The sequence below is a fragment of the Cervus canadensis genome, chromosome 29, assembly GCF_019320065.1.
Source record: "Cervus canadensis isolate Bull #8, Minnesota chromosome 29, ASM1932006v1, whole genome shotgun sequence".
Lineage (NCBI taxonomy): Eukaryota > Metazoa > Chordata > Mammalia > Artiodactyla > Cervidae > Cervus > Cervus canadensis.
In genome coordinates, this window is record NC_057414.1 from 32053855 (window position 1) to 32066496 (window position 12642).

The window sequence follows — 12642 nt, forward strand, 5'->3', positions numbered from 1 at the left end:
TTATGTTATTTCATTTACTCCTGGAACAACAACAGCTGCATTTATAATGGAATCTCTTAACACTCTCTCCCTCTTCTCCCTCCCCTCCCCCTCCCCACTCTTTCCCTTTCCCCTGTCTTGCTCCCTCCCCTCCCCACCCTCGCTCACAGGTGTACCATAGATGATCGGGTCACCCGGGTGGCCTGGCTGAACCGCAGCACCATCCTCTACGCCGGGAATGACAAGTGGTCCATAGACCCTCGTGTGATCATCCTGGTGAACACGCCGACCCAGTACAGCATCATGATCCAGAACGTGGACGTGTACGACGAGGGCCCCTATACCTGCTCTGTGCAGACGGACAACCACCCCAAGACCTCCCGCGTCCACCTCATCGTGCAAGGTGAGTTGATTGGACGGGGTGCTGGCGTCCCCGTCAGCGATGCAGAGGGCACATGATCTCAGCCTGTGCTTCCACCTCCTGTAGAAAGACACAAAAAGCTGTTCCTCTGCCGAATCCAGAGACTGAGTGTGTCCTTCCACTTGTGGGTGTCTTGACTAAGTGCTGAGGATCTTCACAGAGCTTCTCAGGTTTATCTCTGGTCCTTCTGTTCTCATTAATAGGTTGTTTGGTATTGTTGAGTTGGTTGAGCTTTCTGAGGTTTGGACAAGATATAGAAACATAGTATATCTTATGTTAGTTACTTAGCACTTTGGAGTTAAGGCAAGATACTTTAGGAAATTGATTATACTACTTTGTGCATGTTATTTTTTAGAGGCTTAGTTCATGATGAAAGGTTAATAATATTGATGTAAAATCATGCGATGTACGGCTGTTCTTGCGTAGCCGATGGTTACATGTGATCAGGAAAGGGATTCTCAGTGTTGTTTGGGATTGTTGTGTCTGTGTACACCCCTTTAGCCCCACAGTGGAGCTGAGGTCAAGAGGGATATTAGTCAAAATGTCTCTAGGTCTACGTTGGAAGTAAATTTATATAATTAAAACGGGGCTCCCTAACTTCCTCTCCTGTTCTCCTTAAAAAATCAGAATTAATATAACCCATGCATAGTACTTCACAGTTTCCCATTTGGATTTTACCTTGTGGGAGAAAAATAGGGTTAAAAAATATCAGAATCTCAGATATCAACTATTAAATATTAAGAATTAAAAACTCACGTGGAGAGCAACCATAAGCTTTGGGGAAGCATCATAAGGCAGCCCTACAGATGACCTTATGATGAGCTATCCCCTGCCAACATCCCCGTGACTGTGCAAAGCAATTTCTATCAGGTGACTATTCATGGTGCCAAAGAGGTACTGAGCAGACCAGCCCCCAGCCCCCAGTGACTACAGCCTTTCTCCACCAAAGGGTGGAGTCTTCTCAGTGTCTCCTACTCCAACGTCTTGGAGCCATGCATTGAGCTCAGAAGGAAGAATGTATGTAACTTAGCATCAATAAGTGCCTTTAATCAGATCCCATCTGCAGTCAGCCTAATGGATTTTTTTCAGGTTGTGATGTGTGTGGCATTCTTGCTTAGCTAGTATGTATTCCCTCATCCCTGCCTTTCTAAAATATATAATTTTGCTCATTTTGGTTGGTTTCATGGGGAGTTTGAGTACTGGGTAGTCTTTTCATGCTTCAGACATGTATAAAATTTCAAGGGGACCATTCTTTTCTTTTGGCTGGGGATCTTTGCTAGCAGCGGAGAAGGCAACGGCAGCCCACTCCAGTACTCTTGCCTGGAAAATCCCATGGACAGAGGAGCCTGGTGGGCTGCAGTCCATGGGGTCACTAAGAGTCAGACACGACTGAGCGACTTCACTTTCACTTTTCACTTTCATGCATTGGAGAAGGAAATGGCAACCCACTCCAGTGTTCTTGCCTGGAGAATCCCAGGGACGGGGCAGCCTGGTGGGCTGCCGTCTATGGGGTTGCACAGAGTCGGACATGACTGAAGCGACTTAGCAGCAGCAGCAGCTTTGCTAGTGAGCCATCTGGGCTCTGACTCCACAGGCCTTGGTAGCGGCCTGAGCTTGGCTGGGGCTCTGTCTGCTGCAGCCCCTGCTCCTGGCAGGCCCTGGGGCTGACGTAGCACTTGAAGCTTTGCCTCCATTCAGCCTCCAAGCCCTTCTCTGATCCACACGCCCCCACACTCCCACATCTGATGCCACACAAGGACACCTATGCTCCCTGCTATGTCTCTTCTCCATCCATATCCCACCAGCGGGATGGCTTGGGAGGATCATGTCTTGGGAGCTACAAGACAGCCTGCCATCTGGAGATAAAGGCAAGTGCCATGTCTGATGCTTCTCCTCTGGTGAGGCGCTCCCCAGGATCAGTCATCTGAGATGAGTGGGGATATCTGCAGCAAACAAGGAAGCGTGAACTCTCACCACCCGCCTGCCACCTGGGCTTGGTTCCAGAGCAGCTGAAATTCTCAGCCTAGGAAGTGACGCCTCCGTGGCACCTCCATGGCCTTGACAGCAAAGTTATCTTCAAATTCAGGAAACTCGGCGCTGAAAGAAAAAAGAACTGTCAGGCACTGTATGGCAACAGTCTCAAACGAACAAGACTCTCGCTTTTCAGGAAAGAAGACAGATTGTGCAAGCATGTCAAAGTCAACACAGGCCGTAAAGGGCGCATGGCTCAGAGCTGCAGGGATAATACTGCATAAGAAGCTTGGAAGTCGTTCCTGGGGCTGGATGTGGAAGCCAGTGGGGTCTCCCCATGGACCCCAGAGCTCTGGGTCAGAAAGAGTCTGGGAAGAAGCAGGGAGCAGAGCAATAGAGTCCTTCATCCCAGAGGGCACTTTCTCAAGTCTCTACAATTCAAGCCAAGCGACTTCTGTAGCCCCTGTGACATTCAACTCAGAGATCAGGAGGGCAGAGGACGAAGGGAAATGCCTCCTCTCAGAAATCTTAGCAGCTGGGCTTCACGTTCATGGAGAGGCTAAATGAAGGTACCTAGGGAGCTGCCTCCTCCTCTGTCTTGGTGGACAATGGCTGACTTGTCTTCCTTTGGGGACCATTGAGTTTCCAGCAGGTGGAAGTAGAGACCCCATGGCTCTATTAGAAGGAAGCCCAGGAGTCTCTCCCTTCCCAGCAGCAGTCGGCTTTCGTCCAACCTATAGATTAATTTTTCAGACTTAGTGTTAGTTCAGGTTAGATAAAGATAATGAAAGTTTCCTAATCCTCTTAAAGAAGATTTATCTGACCGAGTAGAAAGCTTTTGGAATACAATAAGGCATGTATAAAACTGAGGCCTAATCTTGCCTTTAATTTCCAACTGCTGATGGGTATTGATTTTGCAATGAGAAAAACTGAGAAATTTCCGAGCTGCAACTTGTCCATGTATATATGGTGTTTATTTATCTCCTGTCCATTTGAGAGTGTTAGAATCTCATCACGTCTAGCAGACAAGTGCCATGAGCCAAAGGGCAATCCCATGGGCTCTGGGCTTTGTTGTTCCCTCCTCCTGCAAAGTGGAGTAACTGAGAGATTCTGTATCACTAAACTCGAAGTCTGTCTGTCCCTGTTTTATAAGATGGCCTCTCCACATATCTGATGGGATTGATTTCCAAGTCCTTCTCTTTAAGGCAAGAAGCTGCATTCATTAAAAGAGTATCACTGGTCCCTGAGATACATCTTGACCACCTTGAAGGGATAACTTCAAGGCACCACGTGATGGTGTGTGACAGCATAGCTGAGACTGTGTACTTGGTGTATGATGCTCAGTCTGAGACTGTGTACCCAGGCGTTAAGGGAATTCAGAACACGGGGCTCAGACTAGCCAGGGTGGGAAAACCAATCCGGCAGCCCTGTGTGGGATGGGGTTAGGGGTGCTCCTCCTGTGATGAGGAGTTGAGGGGCACAGGGATGAGCAGGAGGTCAGACTGATCGCTCAAGCTGTGAGGATAGCAGGCTGTGGGTCTTCCTGTAGGAATGGAGAAGGTTCCTTCAGGAGACATCATCTAAGGGAAATTGAGAGGGTAAAACCCAAGGCCTTGAAAGAGGAAGAATTAAAAAGATATCACCTCCCTTTTTGAGTCTGGGGAAATGTTAGATGATCTTGCTAGTAACTGTGGAGTTAGGATCCTCAGCCACTGGGAAAGGAAGGTGTTAGGGTTGTGAGCTATAGGAATAAAGAAAACACAGACGTTACACAGGAGTTACAGAACTAAGAAATGGGTATAATGCAAGACAAGAAGGGTATGTTTGAGATTCATCATGAATTTACTAGCATAAGAGTAGGTATGTTTTGTGAGATTACCTCTTCCTACTAGAGAACAGTGGGACTTCCCAGATGGCTCAATGATAAAGAATCTGCCTGCCCGTGCAGGAGACTCGGGAGATGCAGGTTCAATCCCTCGGTCGGGAAGGTCCCCTGGAGGAGGAAATGGCAACCCACTCCAATATTCTTGCTGGGAAAATCCCATGGACAGAAGGGCCTGGTGGCTGAAGTACATAGTGTTGCAAAGAGTCAGACACGCCTGAGAGACTGAGTGTGTAGACAGCAGGTGTACACACTGAGGCATTCTAGGCTTTCAGCAAATGCTTGTAAAATGGACAAAGGACAGACTGATACTGCAGATGAAGTGGCAAAAGAAGGCAGTGATCCTGAAGTCCCTTCAAGCAGATACGGGCAGGCAGGGAATAGTCAGGCTGTCCAGATGACTCAGAGTGGACAGTGATTGGAAAGAGGTCCTTGGAGGGATGAGGTCATCAATGTGACAAGCCAAGAGATGTGTTCTAACAAGGATCAGATGAGTTCTGTGAGCTTACTTAGTACTTTACAGTGCTGGTCACAATCTTTGCCTCATTTGACCCTCACAACAAGCCCTGGGAGACATTAGGGCAGCGACTGTTGTCTCCATTTTGCAAATTAGATCACTGCAGCTTATGAAGTTTAAGAGACCAGCCAGTGTCCCCTGTGAGTCAGCAGCGGAGCAGGTCTGAACCTCGACCATGTGACTCCACAATCAGTGTCTCTCCAGCACCTGCCACTCCCTCCACTGGCAACCCCATCTAAAGTGATTTCTCTCACCTAGATCCATGGGGATTTACTGGTTCTCCTTTCTTTTTCCCTCTTTTTCCTGCTACTGATGTTTCACTGTATGAACAGAAATTGGGGATAGAGCTCAAAAAAGAAAATGAGCGGGAAGGAGCAGGAGTGGGATGCTAGAGCCATAAAAGATGGAGAGGCTGAAAGAGAGACAAAGAAAATGATAACTAATTTACCAGTAGCTCATCCCTCGAGGGATATATGTTCTAAATGTTACCTCTTTACCCTGTGTAAGTACTGGCCCCTTAGAGGATCTAGAATCCAGATGTCCTTCTGACTGTAACGAACTCTTCAGCATCTTGGACTGTGTGGCCATCCTCCTGTTGCAGTTTCTGTCACTGCCAGGGATCCATAGATGGAAAATCTGGTGTATCTTTGCTCCTTGGATGTTGGTATCTCTGTCTGCTCTCCTGGCTAGTTCAAAAATCTGTTGACTGCCAGACACTTGCTTTCATGGATCAAACTCCTCTTGCTAAACCCAATTTTAGGCAAAGGGCTAGAAATGATGAATTGTGTTAACAAGTCTGTGCAGTTTCTATATCTGCAAAGACTCTGGGGCTTTGAGCCTGGAGTCAATTCAGGTGAGACTGGGTGGTACTCAAGTTTACTTCAGCAGGGAGAGAAGTCTGATTCTCCACCCAGTCCAATCCTATGTTCCGCTGGGTGTCAGACAGTCCCTGCACAGGGCACATGGGTGTAAACTGATCTCAGCTGATCCTTGTAGCCTCCCTGCAGAATTCACACCATACTCACATCTCACAGATAAGGAAACCAAGGCTCAGAAAGAGTAAAAACTTTCCCAAAGATGATGGAGCTACTAAATGCTCTCAGTTCCCTCTACTAGGCTTGTCTTCAGGTAAAAGCTCTCAAAAATACACACAGTGAATGCCCTCTGCATACATGATCTCTTTTGATTATCCTTCACTGAAGCCTTTGGAGACCAAACAGGAAGTCTCCACATTCCAAGAAAAAAACCTGAGATTCAGAGTTGATTTGTCCTGGTTATACTGTCTAGCCAGTGTCAAGCTGCCCAAATGCCAGGAGTTGTTTTTTTGTTTTGTTTTGTTTTTACTGAAGTAGATTTGATTTACAATGTTGTGTTAGATTCAGGGGTACAGTGAAGTGGTTTAGGTATATATGTATATAAGATATACATATATGTGTACATATATATATGTGTATGTACATATATGTATCTTACATACATATATATGTTTAGATTATATTTATATCTTGCAGATTATTTCCCTTATGGGAGTGAAGTAGCTCAGTCATGTCTGACTCTTTGCGACCCCATGGACTGTAGCCTACCAGGCTCCTCCCTCCATGGGATTCTCTAGGCAAGAATACTGGAGTGGGTTGCCATTTCCTTCTCCAGGGGATCTTCCTGACCCAGGGATTGAACCCAGGTCTCCCGCATTGCAGGCAGATGCTTTAACCTCTGAGCCACCAGGGAAGCCCATTTCCCTTATAGGTTATTAAAAATATTGAGTATAGTTCCCTGTGCTGTAAAATAGGTCCTTACTGATTATATATTTTATAGACAGTACTATGTATATGTTGATCACAAACTCCTAATTTACTCCTTCCTTTCCCCTTTGGTAACCATAGTTTGTTTTCTATGTCTGTGGGTTTATTTCCACTCTGTATATAAGTTCACTTGTATCATTTTTTTAAGATTCCACATATAAAAGATATATGATACTTGTCTCTGTCTTACTTAGTATGGAGAATTTCTAGGTCCATCCCTGTTGCTGCAAATGGCATTATTTCATTCTTTTTATGGCTGAGCGATATTCTGTTGTATATCTGTAGCACATCTTTATCCATCCATCTGCTAATGGACATTAGGTTGCTTCCATGTCTTGGCTATTGTGAATAGTGCTGCGATGAAGGAATTTTAATTCTAGACTAAGTGTTGGGTTCACATGCCAGATTGCTAACTCATAGCTAAGTAGCTGCTACTGCTAAGTAGCTTCAGTCATGTCCGACTCTGTGCGACCCCATAGACGGCAGCCCACCAGGCTCCCCCGTCCCTGGGATTCTCTAGGCAAGAACACTGGAGTGGGTTGCCATTTCCTTCTCCAAGGCATGAAAGTGAAAAGTGAAAGTGAAGTCACTCAGTCACGTCCAACTCTTAGCAACCCCATGGACCACAGCCCACCAGACTCCTCTGTGCATGGGATTTTCCAGGCAAGAGTACTGGAGTGGGGTGCCATTGCCTTCTCTGTAGCTAAGTAGAAGGGCAGGTAAATGTTACTATTTGTGAGAAAGATGCAGAAGTTCTGAGGTGGTACCAAAAAGGGTGGCTCCTCAGGAGACCATTGTGTGGTGGAGTGGTCCTGGCTGAGGTTGGTCATGGTGGATGGGGGCCGGGCACCTGGTGGACCATCTCCAACAAGTGAGCGGGGCACACCTGCCCCTGGCTGCCTACTTTCTGCCAGGGCCTACCTATTTCCAACTCTTCCTTTGTTACTCGCCTCTTTTTCTCCTTTATTTTCCCCTTTTGCCCAAATATTCTTTAAATAGTCATTTAAATTAACATGCATAATTGTGGGCCTAAAGAAAAGCGGGCAGTCAACCTGAAATCCATTTAATTTATTCGGTGTGTATTTTAAATTATAATCACACTTGCTCTTTACAGAGGCGTAGTGGTAATGTGGGAAAGAACAAGACCAGGCATCAAAAAAACTCCCTCCCCAGCCCGCGCTCTGCTCCTCTGTGTCCCTGGAATGTTCCCTTCCTGGCTTCTTATCCCAGATGAAGAAGACAAGTGAATGTAAATGATTTCCTCCAGGTATACACAGGCACACCTTAACCTTATTCCTCTGTGTGTGTGTGTGTTAACAGATATATATGAAAGACATCCTCTCTTTCCTGATTCACCTGATATTTGTAAACCCCAAAACTCACATCAAATGTTGAATATATGCTCAGATTCCTAATTTCAGGGTTGGGTAAACCAAGAAAGCAATTACAACTTAGAAGAATCAGGACTGAAATCGGAGCCTGCAGCAGGCCCTCTGTCCCCAGCAGAGGGAGGCACTTGACGAGTTGTCCTTCACAAGGAGGGTGTCCCATCAGGTGCCTCCAGCCCGGCCTCAGGGCCGGAATGAGACTCACACTCACAGCCTCTGCACAGACTCACAGAGTCTGTCCCAGACTCACACTCACTGTCCCTTCCCTCACGTTGTGTTATGCAGACATCTGTTGGAATTAGACACATCTCATAGCTGAAATAGAATCGGTGGTCCTCTCCACTGAATCTTCTACATTATCACGTCTTTCCTGACATCATGTGTAGTTGCTGACAACACAGTACAAGATGGTAAAAAAAAAAAAACAAAACAGATTTCTCATTTTATCGAGTCTCTACTTCCCCTGTTGTGAGGAGGAATATGGGACTATGTTCGACTCTGCTTAGAAACTAAAATGATAGCACATACACAGTTTTTCAGGTTGCATAATCGCTTCTTTTGTGGCTCATGGAATTCCAGCCTCCTCTCCGTGAAATTTGCAGGTCCAGCCTCCCGCTAGCCTGGGTTTGGAGACTATATGCTCAGTTCCTCCAGTAACACTCATGACCTTTATATTATAGAAGCAAGAAGAGCTAGGATTTCCCAAGTGGAATGAGACCAAGGCAGGGTCTGATGCTGGATGAACACAAGTCAGGGCTGGAGATAGCCTGAGCCTGTCTGCCAAAAGGGTAACAGTTCCATGTGGGAGTCCTGGCTTCACTTGGGTCCATCCAAGTGTGTGAGCCGGTTTGGAGCAGAGCGCAGAGACTCTGTGATCCAAGATGGTGCTGCCAGTCCTGGCACGTGGTTTGGGGACACATACAGGAGCCAGGAAGAGAAGTGGCAGGGTCTGGAGCTGCCATTTGCTTATTTGCAGTGGAACTGAACAAACAGAATATCATGAAGTCTGCCCTCAGAATGATCACCGATATGGAGATGTGGGAGAAAATGAAAATGCCTGTTATGTTCTCATTAATTTGCATGGTGATCTCAGCTGATGTCACTAGCTCAAGAAAATATGAAGAGATCTTTCCTATTGCTGTCTGCAGGGGAAGCAGTGGCACTTAAAATAAGGGAAAATTGGTAAATATTCATCAATTCTCGTCACGGTTGAAAGTTCACCAGGACCCTCCTATGGTCAGGATCCCACCTAAGATTTCAGACTTCACTACCACAGGGTTAGTCAGTCATAGCCTAGCAAGAGAGTCATCTGTGAATTTCAAATGGCAATATTTTCCTACGCACAGCATGTGGACACATATTTGAAGACTCTGACTTGTAACCGCAAGCCTAGTTCTGAGCCCCTCATTACCAAGTTTTACCTGAAACCCAGTGTCTGAGCAACAGACACTGCACTTTTTCCTGCTTTGGCTTCTCATCAAGGTAGCAAAAAGCCTTTGACTGTTTTCTCTCTAATCATTCTCTTCATTCATCATTCTCCTTTGTAGGTTCAGAAACTGAAGGACAATAGAAACAAAATAAAACAATCATGGGAAAAGCAGTCACAGATATGCCTTTGAATAATTAGAAACCACGGCCGTCATGTCTGAGTACCAAGCATGACAGTCACTTCACAGACAGGATCCAATTCTGTTTCCCACTTAGCCCAAGCAGGGGGGGGGATGCATTTTCCTAATTTTTTGAATGAGGAAACTGAGGCTCAGAGATCTGAGAGTCAGGAGCTGAGAAGAGCTGTGATTTGAGCTCTGCTTCATCTGTAGTGAAACCAGCACCTGACCTCTATGTGGAACCTCCTCTGGGTTCCCTCCCTTTTAAATGTCTCAGACCAGACTGACTCACTTGTTCATTTGCAAGGCACATGCTTACTTTGCCAGGTTATCTTGGCTTGCAGAATCTCAGTCTAATATCTCTGCAGTCAGGATCTATCCTCCTTAGATCCCTCTCTCTTCTCCTACCTTATGAATTTTAGTGATTATGACTTCTTCCTTGGAGTTAATATCATTGTCACTGAAATCTACATTTCTATTTCTTAATTTCTTCCCTAATTCTAGCCTCTTATTTCTGATTCTTTCCTGAACTCTTCAAGGTGGGTACCCCCTAGGTATCTTCATGTGCCCCACCCTGGACTTCTCTTCTTCACTCTAAAACCTCTTCTTCCTCTTTTAATTCACATTTTCATTCATCAATACACCATCCTTGTATAAAACCTTGGCTTCAGTGCTGACTTTCTCTCTGTCTTGATTCTCCATCAACACAGATGTCATGTCCAATAAAGTCATTCTCCTCCTTCGTGTTCATTCCCACAGCCACAGCCACCAAAGTGCGGCATCTTACCCCCCAGTGACTTTTCACTGTCACGTCCTAATTGCTACCCCACCCTCTTTATAATTCATTTTAACACCGTTGTCTAAATATTCCTGGTGCGCGCGTCTGATCGTGTCACTTCCCCCTGCTAGCAATTTTAATGACTCCCTATTGACAATGCAATCAAGTCAAAACCTCTTACATCACTTTTCCAAGTGCTAAACAGTTCAGGGGCAGACCTCCTTCCTCTGTCTTACTTTCTATTGTTCCGTTTTTATATCCTACACACAACTTAGCCAAACTTGTCCTTGTTAATCCTCCACCCCTAGTGCCCTGCATTCGTTTTCATTTCTCAAACAACCTGTCTGTCTTGAATGCTCTTTTCTGTCAATGTCTAAGTTCCCCAGACCCTGTAGAGCAGGACTATCCAATGGACCTTTCTGTGCTGATGAAAATGTCCTGCACTGGCCAGCATGGCCGCTATTAGCCACTTTGAGAACAGGGGGCTGTTGAGAACTTGAGATGTGGCTAGTGAATTTTCAGCATTATTTCACATTAAAAAACATAATTAAAAGTAGTCATACATGTTAGTGGCTGTCATATTGAACAGTGCAGTTTTAGAGTTGCTAAGTCCCCAAAGCCAAAGGCTCTCTCTGGAATTCCTAACCTTCCCTGCACTTGCCTGTGCTCCCTGAAACTTCCCATTTCCTATTTCAGCTACTGGTGGGCCTAACTCTTTTCCTCTCCTAGATTTTTCCTTGAAAGCAAGAGCCAGAGTTAGCTCTCTCATTTTTGATATAGTCAAAACTTAGGGATTGCAATCTGAATCGGCAAGACTGTATAGAAAACTCTTCAACAAATTTATATTGTGTTAGTAATCCATGAAAATAGGGCATCCTAGGTGATTAAGTGGTAAAGAATTCGCCTGCAATGCAGGAGACACAGGTTCAATTCCTCGGTTGGGAAGATCCCCTGGAGGAGGGCATGGCAACCCACTCCAGTATTTTTGCCTGGAGAATCCCAGGGACAGAGGAGCCTGGCAGGCTGCAGTCCTTGGGGTTGCAAAGAGTTGGACAAGACTGAGTGACTGAACACACACACACACACACACACGTACACACACACCACAAAAACATGCACACATACACACCACAGAAACATATCACCAAGCTTAAATTAATTACCTTCTCCTCATGCTCAGAATAGATTGCTGTATAGTTAAGCATCAAAAACTTTTGTTTCTACTGAATAAGGAAGTTATTAGTGAAACCATTTTAAAAATTCCATAATTTAGAACTTCAGGGGAAAGATGTGACACAGACACTCTTTTTAGCGATATTAGAAATCACCCCAAACAAGATGGCCCAGAGGGCAGCCCTGGCAGGCAGAACTGGGAGGCCCCCCTCCCCACCGTCCTGCAGCAATCTGCTGATGGAGTGAATGCCACATGCGGATTGGCCAGCAAGGACACATTAATGACCAGTTAGCAACTGTGTTCAGGTCAATTAATTTATATTTGTATTTTGCAAGCCAAAGTTGCCCTGTTAGATTATTGATTCTTTGTCCCTGTATTCAATTTGTTTTTAATTGCACCATCGCTGGGCCAGACCCTCCCTCCTGGCAGACTGGCAATAAATCCGCCACCATCTCAACAATCAACAATAAATGTGTCTCTTCATGTCATTATTAATATGCCTCTTGGATGGGTTCGTTACCACAGCTCACAGTTTGTAAGAGCCGGATGGCGCACTGCCAGGAGGATTCCTTTTCCCAAGGGCTATTTTGTCGTGATAGGATTGATGTTCTCAGGCCTATGTGGGTCTGAGAAAAGGGGCCTGGGATTTAATTTAATATAGCTGGAATGTGAGCTCTCTAATCCTCCCCTTATCATAAACAGCTTTAGAAGAAGATTCTGTTGGAAGAGAGATTTTTACCTTCTCTTCCATTTCTTCCTCTTTTCTTCTCACATTTGTTTTTTCTTTTCGAGCTTCTTAATTCCTTCTTAATTTCTGCTCAGATAGATGCTTTTCCCCTCTCAAAAACAACATAGCAGCTACCTGGGTGATCTAAAATCCCCAGATAAGGGAGCCATGTGTCCCCCAGAAATTGGAGTTTTATTACTGGTTGATTGTTAGTTGAAAGCAGAGGGGAGTTCCCTGTGCTTGATGAGTGAATGGTGATTGACAGAGCTGCAGAAAAGTGGCTCTCATAATGTCACCTTAATTGAGGTCAGTATTGAAAAAGAATAAGAAGGAAGTGGCTACCCAGTGCAGTACTCTTGCCTGGAGAATTCCATGGACAGAGGAGCCTGGTGGGCT

At 45.5% G+C, this 12642-nt stretch overlaps 1 protein-coding gene across 6 annotated transcripts in view; it reads left to right on the plus strand.

Moving 5' to 3' along the window:
- Positions 1–12642, plus strand: part of OPCML (opioid binding protein/cell adhesion molecule like) — a 1016949-nt gene that overhangs the window by 791947 nt on the left and 212360 nt on the right. For all 6 annotated transcript variants that reach the window (XM_043452160.1, XM_043452159.1, XM_043452158.1 and 3 more), the window contains one exon: positions 150–382. In XM_043452160.1, the coding sequence (XP_043308095.1) occupies positions 150–382 (233 nt within the window). The remainder of the gene's footprint in view (positions 1–149; positions 383–12642) is intronic.